The sequence below is a fragment of the Olea europaea genome, chromosome 14 (assembly GCF_002742605.1).
Source record: "Olea europaea var. sylvestris chromosome 14, O_europaea_v1, whole genome shotgun sequence".
Classification (NCBI taxonomy): Eukaryota; Viridiplantae; Streptophyta; class Magnoliopsida; order Lamiales; family Oleaceae; genus Olea; species Olea europaea.
Window position 1 is genome coordinate 14754230 of NC_036250.1, and position 15862 is coordinate 14770091.

Here is a 15862-nt window from a genome sequence, read left to right on the forward strand (position 1 = left end):
TATTTCTATGTCGATTAAAACCAAACAAGTACATTAATTTTTTTGTGAAAATAGCACAATGGGTTGTTTAGAGTTAGGGGAATATCTTTATCCCTTACACAAACCTAGGTTTTTACTATTAGTCTAAAATGTACAATCTTCTCTAAAATGATGTATAAGTTACTAAACATAATCATTCATTAACCACATAAATGAAAATGCAATAAGAACAATTGTAAAAACACATGAAAATAAGAAATTTAACATCAAAGAGCAAATATTAAAATTAATTAAAGTTAGGTTAAGTTTAACCATAAATCCCGATATTCTTTTTCCTATACTGTGAATTACAATCTAAGTATTGTACAAACACATGTTTGGAAGATGCTTTCTTTTATAGCCTTGTTTGAGCCTCATTATTTTCGTAAAAATACATTTTTAAATTGTGTATTGATGGGAAGCACGCAATTAAAAAATAAGGAAAATTTTTAAATTTACGTTTAATATTATTTTATTGAAAAATGTGTTGTTGAAATGATATCAAATTATTGTTTAAAAAATATATATTTTGTAAAGAATGTGTGTCAAATAGGGCCATAGTTTGTAAGTCTTTGGCTAAGTCAATGAACATTTGATCTTGACTAAAAAGTAACCATGCCCGCCATTTTATTAAAGAATGTGTATCAAATAGGGCATAGTTTGTAAGTCTTGGCTAAGCCAATGAACACCTGATCTTGACTAAAAAGTAACAGGCCCGCCATTTATTCTGCTTTTTAAAAGGCAACTTTAAGACCAAGCAATTTATCAGTCAAGTTCAATCTCCATGATGTGCATAAATATGTTCTCCTTTTCGATAAAACGAACTTGACAGCTGTAAAAAGACTAGATTTTATCTAGCCCCTGTTTGATGCCCATTACCTGAAAATGAAAATGGGGGGAATAGTATTTTTTAGAAAAATGAGTGGTTGAAAAAGAAGGAAAAATTTTCGATTTACGTGTAATATTATTTTATAGAAGATTGTGTGGTTAAAAATAGGAGAGAGAAAAATAAAATGTAATGTAATTTAATTTAATGGGGATCAAATAGAGGTTATACTAATGTTGAGTCCTACGTATTTAACACGAGTTCAAGAGGACAACGTGCCTCAAAGTAAAAGCCCAACATTTAGTCTTAACAAATATATTCTCAACACCATAATATTTGAATAGTATAGTTTTTAAATTTCTCTTTCTCGGGAAAAACATGCATGGTACAAAGTGGAATTAATTCTTTATTTAATTTCTTTTTGCAACTTTTCTTCATGAATTGTATGTTAGTGGAAGCTAGATAAGGTCTCCAAATAGTACCCTTGTAGTGTGGAAGGTTGAATATTGTCTCAGAAAACGTGGAGACAAATCCTCAATCAAAAGTTTGAGTTCAACTCTTTTCATAGTTTTTTAACCCTAAAACATTTGTCACCTCCTTAATCAAAAGTTTGAGTTCAAGTCTTTTTATAATGTTTTAACCCTAATCAAAAGTTTGAGTTCAAAAGCCATTGATAATTCTTTTGCTACAACTCTGATTGAAGATTAGAAAAATAACTTTGATGAACTTGCTTATACTTCTATTATTTTGTGCTTATCTGATACGATTTTGCAAAAAGTTGGCAAACATGACATTGTCGAAAAACTTTGGAAAGAGCTTGAGGAACTTTACTTGATTCAATCCATGCGAACAAACTTTTCTTACTTGAATATTTTTCAATTTCAAATTTGATCCCTCAAAAGATTTAGATGACAATCTTGACGTTTTAAATAAATTGCTTTAAGATATTACAAATTGTAATAAAAAGGTTTCTGATGAATATAAAGCTATTATTCTTTTGAATGTAATTACTGATAATTATAAGGATGTCAAGAATGTGATCAAATATGGAAGGAAGACCCCTTACATCTGATATAGTCATCGATTCAGTAAAACTAAAGAGAGGAAAATGAAAGTTGAAAGAACTGAGAGAAAAATAGGAGATATTCAACAAATAAGGAGTAGGGTTCAGTTTGGGGATGGAAAGGGGCAAAAGAGTGATGGCAAGAAATGTGAAGAGATGGATCTAAGTCAAAGGGAGAGGCTAAGGGAATAAAATGTTACGATCATGAGAAATTAGGACACTTTATAAATGACTATCAAAGAGAGAGAGAGAGAGGGGAAAAAAAACATTGTTGTCTAGAGAGATGAACCTGGTGAGGTTTATGTGCTCTTAGATACCGAACAAATTGAAATAAGCCGGTCTATGAAATTCCATATGCATGAATGGATTCTTGACTCCTATATTTCTTTTCATGGTACATCAAATAAATTGTGGTTTGATCATTTACATAAATCTGATCATGGACATACAATTGCATGGGGTGGAGTTCATATAAGATCACTGGCATGGATAGTGTAATTGCCAGATTTGACAGTGGTTTTGTGCACATATTTGATAGCGGTTTTGTGCAAACACTAACATAAGTTAAGTATATTCCACATATGGGTAGGATTTTAATTTCTGTGGGAGAGTTGGAGCGTACAAGTTTCACTGGTGCTCTCGATAATAGAGTGCTAAAAATGTTTAAGGGAGCATTTAGAGCCTTTAAGGCTACTAGGAACAATGGCATTTACATCACACATGCTGAAGTGATGGGTGGTTTAAATTCCACTATCACTGACACTGATTCAGAAGTGGCACAATAGGTTAGTTCACGTTAATGTTAAAGGACTTAAGTTCCTTAGACATGCCATTTTGGGAACATCGAAGGATGTCATTTGTAAGCATATACAAGACATCTAGACTATTAGAATACATTCATACTGATTTGTGAGGTCTAGGGAGCAATCCCACTTTTGTTGATAACAAATATTTTCTATTTATTATTGATGATTTTCTCCAGATGTGTGTGCGTTTATTTGCTAAAAGATAAATATGAAACTTTCATTAACTTTAAAAATTGAAAAGTTAAGATGGAGAATCAGATAGGTTAGAACGTGAAATATTTGAGCACCGATAATGGTCTCAAGTTTTGCAATGCTAAATTTGATAATTTGTATAATAAATCAGGCATCACTTGACAGAGGACTGTACCTCACACTCCCTAGTAAAATAGTGTTGCTAAAATGATGAATTGTACTTTGCTTGATAAAATTAGATGTGTGATGTTAAGTTCTAGTGCGCCTAACTCTTTTTGGGGTGAAGCTGTTATGACTGCATGTTATCTGACTAATAAGATTCATCCCGCAGCTTTAAATGGTGATACTCCATACGAGATTTGGTATACGGTAAATGTGTTGATTATTCTATACTTAAGATCTTTGGTTGTGCTATTTTCTCTCATCAAAGTGAGGAAAAACTACAACCTACAAGTAAGAAGTATGTCTTCCTAGGCTACCCTGGGGAGTTAAGGGATATATGTTATTAGATAGAAGCTTGAAATGAGTGAGAATAATCATAAGTCGCAATGTAACTTTTAATGAGTTTGGGATGCCTTGTAAAGAAACTGAGGAATAGTAAAAAACTATTAGAGAAGAATTTCCTATTGAGGTAGAGCACGTGATTGTTTACATTTCCATCATCTTGAGCGAGGTGGAGAGTAATACACAAAATTTATAGAACATAGAGTTAGAAGATGATGATGAAGTTGTTAAGGACAACCTTATCGACTAAAACCCTCTAACTAATTATCGGTTAGCTAAAGATAGAGAGAGGAGACTATATAGAGAACCTCAATGGATGTCTGACTATATCGTAGCCTATACAATTATCATGAACCAATAGATAAGGAGCCTTATACCAATGAGAAGTGGCTAGGTGCCATGAAAGAAGAGATAAGCTCTCTTACTAAGAATCAAACTTGGGATTTAGTTCGTAGACCTAAGGATAAATTTGTAGACTGCAAATGGGTTTATAAGATTAAGGAGAGAACTACTAAGATTAAGCCCATGAGATACAAGGCTAGATTAGTAGTCAAGGGGTACACGCAGAAGAAAGGGATAGATTGTTATAAGATCCTTTTGCAATTGTTAAGTATACCACTATCAGGATTATACTTGCTTTTGTTGCTTATTATGACTGAGAACTTGAACAACTGGATGTCAAAATTATTTTTTTACATGGTGATCTTGCTAAAAAGATTTTTATGAATTAGCCCAAAGGTTTTGAAAGTAAGTCTAAACCTGAGAATGTGTGTTTTTTAAAGAAATTCTTTACAGGCTAAAATTGTCTTTGCGTCACTGGTATAAAAAGTTTGATTCTTATATATTGTCTATTGGTTTTAAGAGGAGTGAGTTTGACCATTACTTGTATTACCTGTACCACAACATTAATGAAGAGTGTGTATTAGTTACTTTATATGGACATGTTGTCAATTGGACCTAACATGAAGGTGGCAAACAAGATTAAAATGGACTTAGGAAAAGAATTTGATGTGAAAAGACCTAGGACATGCTAGGAGGATCCTAGATATAGAGATTAATAGGGATAAGTCTAATTCTTGCCTATATGTGAATCAAACTCCTTACATGCTTAAAGTTCTGAAGAAATTTGGCATGCTTGATTACAAACTTGCTTCTGTACCTCTTGGAAACCATTTTATTTTATCAAAAGATCAATAATATGCTGATGATAAAGAAAGAGAATTTAATTCCTTATACAATTATCATTAGTTCTGTCATGTACTTTATTGTTCGCACTAGACCAGAATTGGCTTTCACTATAAGTGGGTTAAGTAAGTATATGTCTAATCCTAGTCCCAAATATCGAAAAGCATTAGAGTGGTTACTTAGATACATGAAGGGTACCTTAATTGAGGGTTAGTTTATAAATCTGCGAATGAGGGTATGAAACTCAAAGGTTTCACAGATACTCACTATAGTAATGATAGAGATAATAAGAAACCTACTTTCTCTTATATGTTTACTTTGTATAACTCTTGTGTGGTTGGAAGTCTCAACTTCAACATATAGTTGTTTTATCTACCATTGAATCTGAGTATATTGTTGCTATAGAAGCTTTAAAGAAGTGTTGTGATTTAGAGGCTTACTTAATGAACTAGGTATTTTAAGTACAATGTGATAGCATACTTCGATAGTTATTTGCTATTCATCTGTGTAAGAATCATATGTTTCATTAATGCACTAACATATTGATATTAGGCTACATTTTATTAGAGATGTAGTTTCTTAAAATTTAATAAAACTTGAGAAAGTATATTCAAATTATAACCGTACAGATATGAGCACTAAGGTACTTACCGTTCGTAAAGTTTAGAAGTTCACATGCACTTTCTAAACATTTTTAAAAGTATGTGATGTTTCAATTTTATTTGAAATCACGTTATGCGACTACTAAACTGGTTTTTTTCTCTTTTGCAGGTGTATTTGGCATCAAGGTGAAGGTTTGATAGGTATTTAGATACAAAATAAATTTGGGGGATGACCAATCTGTCGGATCGGATTAAAATCATATAGTTAGTTTGGAACCTATTATTGAGATTATTTAAATGGTCAGCCCAATAACACACAAATGGTAACCGAAAAAGAAGTTAGACTGAGTATTGCATTTAGGGTCCTACCCATATGCTTGACCTAAAGTGTATTGTATATATTTGTGCCCTTTGAGGTATTATAATACATATACACGATTTTAACACTTTAGCCCCCTTTTTAGTGAGACCTTTCGGCTTCTTCTTCTATGTGACTTTGCTACTTCCTTCGTGCCACCTTCTGTGGCTTACCCAAATTGCACCTTGGCTAGCGACTTAGCTACCCCGTTCGCCTTCCTATTGCTTCGATTTTTTCCCTTCTTCACTGCCATCTTGCTACCTCTATGTGTGGCTATCTCTGCGTGATTCTCTAAGTGGTTTCCTTTATGGTGTTGGGTGTGAATCTTGGTTCCTTCTATTGGAGCTGCTTTCTGTATTATTGGGTTATTGATCTGAGCACTGTTCAATCCATTTTTGGTGCCAATGTTTGTGATAATTGAAAGGGAAGTGTTTATCTTTAATTCACAATATCAATTCCGTTATTATTATTGATTTGCAACTTTTTTTGTGTTTGTTTGATCAATAAAAAGGTCATATTGAGCTACCGAAAATGCGAGTGATGCAAAAGCTGTTAAGCTAAGGCCTTTCTGTCCACCCTTCTCTAACATTTACTTTTTCTATAGCAAGCCCAATAGTTAAATTGCTAAAATGCCTCCATTGCCACTCCCTGCCATCCTCATTCCCTACAAAACTCCAAAAAGCTCATCTCCTCTGCCTATCTACCCAGCCTAAACTCTCAAGTTGAACAAAATAATCATCTACTCGGTACTTGAAAGAAGGAAAAATTTCTTGCAAGGTTTAATAAAGCTAGAAAAACTTGCAACTGCTATGGACGTTGTTCATCAATTACGAAGAATAAGCATTTGAAAAATTTTCACAAGAGAACAAAGTCATCGAAATCAAGTCTAAAGTAAAAACTAATTTTTTTTTCTCTCATTTTATCCAATTCTTGAAAATCCGTTCAAATTAAAGCTATCGACTCCTTGCTGAAAGTGTTAAACCTAAATTGTGCATGATCAAAGAGTATAACTGTGAAGAAAATTGTTTCTTGGAAGTGAATGGAATTTAAATAGTGCTACCCACTCATAATTTCAAAACTACTCATAGACTATTGCTAGCTAAGATACTTTCAAGAAAATACAATTGATCGGATGATAAATACATGCTAATCTAGATAGTTTAATGCAACCTCAATTTACATTGTTAAATTTCTAGTGTATTGGCAATTTTTTAGACAAAAGGATTAATGTAAAAGAGTTGTAAAAGTCAAAAAATCTTTTGGAGTTAGTAGCATAGTCCTTGAAGGAGTTCAAGAGGTTCAAGAAGATCACATATGATCATTGGAATGCAATTAGAAGTTTAAAGGATATCAAAGAGCCGCACAAGTTATGTTCCAAATTCTCAATTGTAACTTGCAATGCATTTTTCGAATAGAACACATTGGAATTTAGACAAGGCTATTTCTAGAAGATTTGTATCCCTTTGAGTGAGCTTTCCAACACATTTTAAATCACCTCAATCGAATATCGAAAGATAAAGTTATGATGAAAATACTGACAATTGTTCAGCTATCGCTCACCTATTGCTAACTACTCCCTCGAGCGACATTTGTATTTGGCCAAACCCTAGGTCGCTATTTGAAGAGTTTTACACAGTCCATGATACCTATTTACCCCCATCTATAAATACCATAGTCATGGACAAAAATTCTAGGGTTGCTGATTGTGCTTTCACATCTATAACACTTTCATATCATTGTTCAAGAGATTCAATGTGCAATTCATTAGTAAATCCATCATATTCAATCCTGTGATCCGGTAACCAAGTTTTAAAAAACATCACATCTTTGTAATCCAAAATACCTAGCCTTCTTAATTCATTGAAAAAGGGCTTTCTCATTGGAGGATTGAGAGATGTGGATTAAAGCCCAGTTACAAGCACAAGACCATGAGGTTCATGGTGTTTAAATTGGAGTGACATTTAGCATAAGACCAGGAAGCTGTAGGAGACAGCAGACTAGGCTTCAGAAGGTAGATCAGGAAGTCTAGCAAGAGGTTAGAGACATCTACGATAACAAGAGGCTACAGGAAGTAGATGAGGAGGTCTAGCAGACTACAAGTATCTATAACAATGATCGTGAGACTGCGACAGTGGGTCTTAGTGGATATAAGAGTTGGAATTTCTGTGTATTTCCTGAACAGTCTATAGCGGAACTAATTAATTTGGTCCCGGAGTTTTTCCCACATTGGATTTCTCCGTCATCAAATTTTATGTTATTTACTTTCCAACAATTTATTACAAACTGTGGTATTCAAACATAGGGTTAATTGAATTGTATGCTTAACAATCTAATAACTAATTAAACGTGATGTGTTTGCTTTAATTAGTCAATTCCGCACGTAAGGCCGAACTAATTGGTAATTTATAATGTAAACTTGGTAACACTAAAATTTGAATTGGTGATCATAGCGTCCTGCGAACTTTCAAGCATTATCACAGCATTCTAGGCGAGACTTTTCAAGTGGTATAAGGCTGAACTAGATAGGTGCAACTGGAATGGTAAAGCCCTTCTTGTCCTCTTTATGGCTATTTCTCTTGAGAAATTTAGGAGAGTGCCCATGTGTGAGGTAGCGAAAGAAGCTTGGGATATTTTAGAAACCACACATGAGGGAACATAGGTGGTTAAGAACTCGAAACTACAGATACTGGCTACTAGGTTTGAAGATATCAAGATCAGAGAGGATGAGACCTTTACTGTATTCTATGTGAGCCTAAATGACTAAATTCATCTTTCAACCTAGGTAAAAAAATTCCCAAGCCTAAGATAGTGAGAAAAATCCTTAGATCCTTACTCGAGCATTTTAGGCCTAAAGTCATGGAAATTGAGGAAAGTAAGGACATAGACACTATCAAACTAAAAAAGCTAGTTGGATCCATCCAGACCTATGAGCAAACCGTAGACAACCCATCTAAGGAAAAGTCCTTGGCCTTTAAATCTGCTAGGAATAATCTAACCGAATCTTTTGACTTATATTCACCTAGTGATTAGGAGATTGCCTACCTAGCTAAAGAGACCAAAAGGTGGCGCTAGTAAATCTAGGAGAAGATCCAAATATGTGAGGTGCCATAACCATAAAGGTGTATGTCATGTTAAGAGAGAGTGCCCTAGTGCTAGAAGAGTCAAAGAGAAGGCAATGAATACTACTCTCACTGATGGCGTGTCTAACTCTGACAATTAGAGTGAGAAATCCACTCGTGAGAAAAGTGGAAATTATGTTACCATCGTTGCTAGGATTAAAAGTGGATCCGAATAGGGGAGTGAAAGAGATGAGGACATAGATAATGGTGAGGATTTTGGTGATGACTCTGTGAGTGAGGAAGATATTGAAGAGACCTATGAGAAAATGTATCAGGAGAGCCTAGAAATTCTCAATAAAAACAAAGCCTTAAATATGACTGTTCAGGAGCTACAATTGGAGTAAGTTAAGTTTGAAGTGTATGTTAAGGAATCTTCCACTATCCTGAGATAGCTTAAGTCAATAAATGATGCTATAGAGTCTCAGGTTAAGAATCTCACCAATGAGCTTGAAAAGTCCTCTAGAAAAGTCAGCGAGTTGACCGTCATAAATGAGACTATAAACATTCAGATTGTGGACCTTGTGAGCGAATTAGAGAATTCTAAGTCTCAACTTCTTGCCTTCACCAATGGGTCGTCTAAGTTAGATAACATGCTAGGTATAGGCAAGTCGGCTGGAAGCAGAGGAGGTCTAGGATATAACAAAAAATATCATAATGTTGCTAGCATGTCTAAGACATTTGTCCCAACCAAAGACTAGCCTAAACATGTGCCTAACCCCAAACCTAAGGAAAAGGAATTTGTAGGAGAGAGGTCTACCAGACAGCATAGGACCCGTTTATTTCAGCATACATATAATACAAGTCCTAAGTATATCCCTATATGCTATCATTGTGGTGAATTAGGTCATATCCTCCCTAGATGTGATCAGTATCTGAACAAAAGGAAAAACATGAACTTGAAAATAACAAGAATTAGGTGTCTATTGGTCACATTGGATTCTTTACTGATCAAGTGAATCATTTGACCAAATTGGTGACATAATTGTCTGGAAAGTGTTCTCTCATCAGGCAGGTTTGGATGAAGAAGAGTGAACTACCAAATCTAATAGTAGATCACGGTGCTCTTAAGGGAACAAGGCACTCATATACCTAGATGATTAGGTATTTTTATGCATGCTTGTTCTTAACTGTCATATTATATATGCATGCATCATTTGTATGTTTTTATTTCTCTTTTGCTTTATTTTTGGTTTCATGCATGTACATCTACATTGGTTTGCTTTGGAGTATGCATATTTTATGTTTATTTTGTATGCTTGACTTTATTTTTTCTCTTTTGTGTGTGGGCATTCATTCTTGGAAAAATGAAAAATAGAAAAAAAGAATTGAAAATTTGAAAAACACAAAAATAGTTGGTTATGGAACACTTCTACAGTATGACATGTTTCTGGAATTTGCATGTTGTGATCATGTATGAGCTGAATTGATAAGTTATAGAGTAATTTTCATTACTTGTTTAGATTACTTGATATAGGTTTCTTTATGTATCATCTGCATTGCACATACTATGAATTTGTTAGTCGGACGCTACCGCATATGTGAAACTTAGGTTGGCTGTCACATGTCAATAGGGTGACTTCAAACATGAATTGACCTAATTCAGTAGACCTAAGCCCAAAAATATTCTCCCATGTAAAAGCTCATTATCTTAATTCTCTTCTTCGGGGCCTATTTGACTCTAACAATTAAGCGTGCAGAATCTCTTAAAACTTGGTGCCTATAATCAACTGACTTGGATTAATCAGCCTAAAGCTTGTTATAGGGGTCATCTCAGTCGTCTAATGGAGAAGAACCTACACTTAAGACGAAGAATAAATGAGCTTAAAAATGTGAAAAATATGAAGAGCTGAAGAAATATGGAAAATTGAAAAATATAAATACTCAAAGTAAGAGGGAGAAAAATAAAAAATAATAAGTATAGGTCATACTGTACTTTCATGGTTTGACCTTAATTAGTAGGGGAATATACTTATTGGGCAGTAATTGGCATGTCCTTTCTTACAAAATTAAGATTTGGAGTCCTGCTTGCATTGGATTAGTGACATTTTACAAACATGAGTCATTTGCACTATTTACTCCATTCTGATATGAACTGAGTATGTGAGAAGGTTTATAGTCTATTGATTTTTCTTGTCCTTGCTATCACTACATTTTAAAGTTATTATATGTTATTGCTCTGTTTGATTTTGATAGTATTCCATTAAGCATTTGTGACAAAAAGGAGGATAGAAATATAAATTGAGGGGGAGCATAGAACGATTTACATACAGTGTTTTCACTATTTGATTGATTAACATTTTGTATTGCTATATCTAGGGGTCGTTGGGAAGAGACATAGATACATTTTGATACTGCATAAAAATCTTGAGAATTTGCAGTAAGGGGAAGCATTTGCATTGCATTGCATTCCATATCATAATGCACAACTGATTGAGTTTTGATGTTTTGTGATGTTAATTTTTTGGTTGGTGTTTTGATTGACACTATTGTCACGTCTCAAACTAGCACGCTTATTTATGATTATAAACTTCAATTGTTACATTTTATCACATGCTTTTAAACTGGGTATTTAAGTTTTTGATTTCAGGAACAGGTTTAACAAAGAATGCAAGAAACGAAATTTGGATAGATTAGATTTTTGCTTTTACTATCTTGACTTTATTGTATAGTTTTTTCATAGAATGCCAAAAGAGGAGATTGTTAGGTTTATAGTGTATTGGCAATTTTTAGACAAATAGATTAATATAAAAGAGTTGGTCGTATAGTCCTTGAAGGAGTTCAAGATGTCCAAGAAGATCACATATGATCTAAAAGATATCAAAGAGCAGCACAAGTTATGTTCCAACTCAATCATAACTTGCAACGCATTTTTCGCATAGAAAACATTGGAATTTAGACAACTAGAATATTTGTAGCCCTTTGAGTGAGCTTTTCAACGCATTTTGAATCACCTCCATCAGATGTTGAAAGATAAAGTTATAATGAAAATACTAACGTCTGCTTAGCTATCGCTCACCTATGGCTAGCTACTCGCTTGAGCGACATTTGTATCCGACCAAACCCTAGGTTGCAATTTGAAGAGTTTTACATGTCTCATGATACCTACTTACCCCCATTTATGAATAACAGAGTCATGGGCGAAAATTCTAAAGTTGCTCATTGTGCTTTTGTAACACTCCGAATTTTAAATTTTTCCACGTGGGTTGGTAATTTAACAAATAAAATAATCCATGTCCAACACTGTCGTCACACTAAAGTCGAAAAGTTGAAGTGATAAACACGTCCCACTTATTTGCATAAATGGTTTATTCCGCAAGCGTATATTTTTAATTTATCGTAACTTATTTGGATCGAATATTTAAGTATTTTAAAAAGTTATTAAAAATATATCGATATTATACTCATTTTATAGCTCTTGTCAAATAGTATAATTTGGAATTAAGAAAAAGTAATTTTGAGCTAGTATGTCCGAGTTATTCTAATAAAAAGAAAACTGTTAGTATTTAATATTTTATTAATATAGATAATAATAAAATAATAAAAACAAAACTTTCATTTCCAATTTAATTCATACGGTTACTTGGGGAAATGAAACGAAAATTGAAAATTAATAATTTAAAATTTACTAAGCTCATTAGTGATAGAGTAATTAACCCACATGAAACCTAATTAACATCAAATTACGTTAGAATCTCTATAGTCACATGTTCTGCGTATAAAAGTGGATATGAGAGCACTGAAGTGACAAATTCTCCTTTACTCATACAGATTATTAGTATTTCACACGTCTACACACACTCATACTTTTGAGAAGGAATATCATTTTATTTCATAAATCATTTTCAGAAATTCTTTGGTGTCAATTGAGGTAAGAATACATGGTGCAAGTGATAAATTCTTATTCCTTGATATATATGTAAATTTTGGCATGAGATACTTTAAGGCCTTCGGGTCGAATGCTATGTTAAATCCTTCGGGATAGACCATTAGGTCAAAGAGAAGAAGTTAAATCCTTCGGGATAGACCATCAGGTTTCTAGAAAAGACAATAGTCAATTTATATAAAGAATATCTTTTTGTGTTAATATTTATGCACGATATTTATTATGTTGTTTAATAATTTGAAATCAAATATTTTCGATATATTTCCGCCTAAATTAGATAGAGAAAAGTTTTGGTAGCACCTTGAGCTCATTTTTATTTAAAAAATAATAATAATAATGAAAAAGAGTTCGAGGCGTTACAGAATGGTATCAGAGCACGAGTTTAGTCGATTCTGTAGACTCGTCGTTTTTTTTTTGAAAAAAAAGTATATATATTTCTTCATCATATTCAAATGTGATTTACGTGTATAAATTATTTTTCTTAGAATGATAATTTATTTCGAAGACTTAGTGGTCTACATGAAATATAAATATATAATTTTTGTTTTGTCTATTAAATATTTATGATTGTGAAATTAATAGAATTTATTTTGAATAAACTGTTTGAATGTTTAGTTTCTTTATAATGATTAAATTAAAATTTAAAAGCTTAATTGCATGGAAGTGTGATATATGTATTAAATGGGTATATGCACTAGAAACCAAGTGTGTGTACTAAAAAAAAAAAAAAAAAGAAGGGTAATTTCTAAAGTAAATGAAATGATTTTACTCTACTTATTTCAATATAACTAATCAACTTGTTAAGAAAGCAGTTTCAACTTATGTTGAGTACATGCCTACTTGTTTATATTACTTGTATGAAAATTTTCACTAAACAAGTATTTAAAATAAGACCCATGACATTAGCACTCGTCAATCTACTACCGTCCGACAGACTCAAGGTATGAAGAAAATATTAAGTTTCATTTTATTTTCAAGCATGACTTTATGTATCATTTAAGCTTGAATTCTATGAAATGATTATAAATGAACGTCTAAAAAGAAATATGTTATGCATGCTATTATACATGAAGGTATATTGATAAGAAAAAAAAAATTCCTATTAAAATCACAAGAGCATAACATGTACTTTGATATTACTACAAAAATAAATATAATTGGAACCGTGTGTTACATACAATGGTTAGAATTTATCAGACCACTAGAAAGGCCACGACTTATAGAGCAGCGTTGAACCGTAGGTCCATCATTCAGTCTTATGAGAATTTCGTGACTGACCCGACTCGTCCACTTGTTGAACACATGCAAGACATCTATGAAAAATGTATGGCAGCTGTGGAGGCAGGACTAGAGATCACTCATATTGAGGCTGTGAATAATCTCGTACATTCACTTCCACCTCAATGGGGAGACATGGGAGTTATGGTTAGGAATGAGATGTTAGAAGGTAACCCCCCAGAGCATCCAAACACGATTGAGTTTGATGTATATTGTCAGACCCTTCTAGATAGGTGGAGTGAAAGTTTAGAACGCCAACTGGAGGTAGGGAACGAGCTCAATGATGAGCCAGAACCTCAAATTGAGTCGGACCCAGAGGAAGATCCCGAATGGGAACAACAGGATGACTTTAGGCTAGAGTTAGAGAACGATCATGAGCATGAACCTGAGCCACTGGTTGAGATAGACGTAGAGTCCGGGCCTGAAGCAGAAGACTCCTCTGAAGATGAAGCTCCGTTAAAGAAGATTTGCAGAAGTTATAGGGTTTAGAAATTTAGATTCCATTTCCTTGGTACTGTGATATCTTTTCCTTTATGTTATTGGAAATAAAAATAATAATAATAATAATTTCCTTTGAGCTACTGTGTTGTCAACGTTCCTAAGACAAAATTTATTTTGTTAATTTAAAGGAAATGGCAGGACAACAAGATCAAGCAACTATGTTTAGGGATTTGATGAGGGCAGTACATGACCTTGGTAGGGATCAAGCACCCGCACCAGCTCCTCAGAATGGACCGGCAACACAAGTTCAATTGTGGAGCAGTTTCGCCGTTTTAAACTTCCTTCTTTTGATGGCAAAGCAGACCCTTTGGCAGCCGAGGAGTGGTTAAGAGGGCTAGAATGAATCTACAAACACATGGCATGCACTGATGCACAAAAGGTATCATGTGCCGAGTTTATGCTAGTTGGAGCAGCAGGCCACTGGTGGGAGTCTGCTTCGCGCACTAGAACGGAAGCGCAACAATGTGCTATGACTTGGGCACAGTTCAAGGAAGAGGTAATGACAAAATACTTTCCTCAATCACTGAGGGATCGGAGAGAGGCAGAGTTCCTACAGCTGAAACAAGGAAATATGTCGCTTGATGAGTATGAAAGGAAGTTTGAACAACTTTCTAGGTATGCTACACATCTTGTCGATACCGAGCCAAAGAAGGCTAGAAGGTTCGAATTAGGCCTAAGTCCAGAGATTGGAGGAATCATGGAATCTCACCATACGACCACATATAGTGAAGTACTTCAACGAGCGCAGTCAATTTCTGATCGTCTAGAAATGGATCGGATGACTGAGAAGAATAATGAGTCATATGGGAAACGAAAGTGGAATGGATTGAATAAAGGGAAGGGATTTGGACAATTTAAGAATCCCAATATAGGATCAGGATCAGGGTCAAGTAAACCAAATAAAGTTACTCCACGATGCCCAAAGTGCAATAAGGCCCATGGAGGGGAGTGCTGGTTTGGGAAAAATGTATGCTATCGATGTGGCCAAGAAGGTCATTTTGCTTCGGATTGCAAGGCATACCCACCTAAGAAGGATAATGAACAGGGAAGGAAAGTGAAAGCCAAAGTCTTTGCTTTAACCCGGGAAGAGGCAACAGAGGATCCAAATGTAATGGCAGGTATTTTATCAATATCTGAACTACCTGCATATGTTCTTATAGACTCCGGAGCTACTCATTCATTTATCTCCACTGCATTTATTGCTAAATCACGTACTGCATGTGAAAAATCTGATAGTGTTCTAGAAATTTCTATTCCATCTGGTAGAATTTTGAATACCAATCAGATCGCTAGGGCAGTAAAATTAGTAATGGAAGGAAAAGAATTTGTAGCTGATCTACACCTCCTAGACATGAAAGACTTTGACGTTATTCTAGGAATGGACTGGTTGGGAAGCAATCACGCAACCATTCGATGTTTTGAAAAGGAAGTAGTTTTTCAGAGGCCTGGAGAGGATGAATTTCGATTTTTCGCGGTACAAGTTAAGTCTTTACCTCGAATCGTGTCGACCATGAAAGCAGAAAAGAT

At 34.2% G+C, this 15862-nt stretch overlaps 1 protein-coding gene across 1 annotated transcript; it reads left to right on the forward strand.

The window, feature by feature from the left end:
• Positions 1–14622: 14622 nt before the first annotated feature.
• LOC111409559 lies at positions 14623–15609 on the forward strand. The gene is made up of 3 exons (XM_023039597.1): positions 14623–15453; positions 15496–15546; positions 15602–15609. The coding sequence occupies exons 1-3, from the start codon at positions 14691–14693 to the stop codon at positions 15607–15609; spliced, it is 822 nt and encodes a 273-aa protein (XP_022895365.1). The 5' UTR covers positions 14623–14690.
• Positions 15610–15862: the final 253 nt, after the last annotated feature.

Excerpts from the sequence above, each read along its gene's own strand:
- LOC111409559 (XM_023039597.1), top strand. The coding sequence starts at position 14,691 with ATGGCATGCACTGATGCACAAAAGGTATCATGTGCCGAGTTTATGCTA. Across the intron at positions 15,454-15,495 it reads GGATCCAAATGTAATGGCAG|ACTCCGGAGCTACTCATTCA; the intron begins GTATTTTATCAA and ends ATGTTCTTATAG.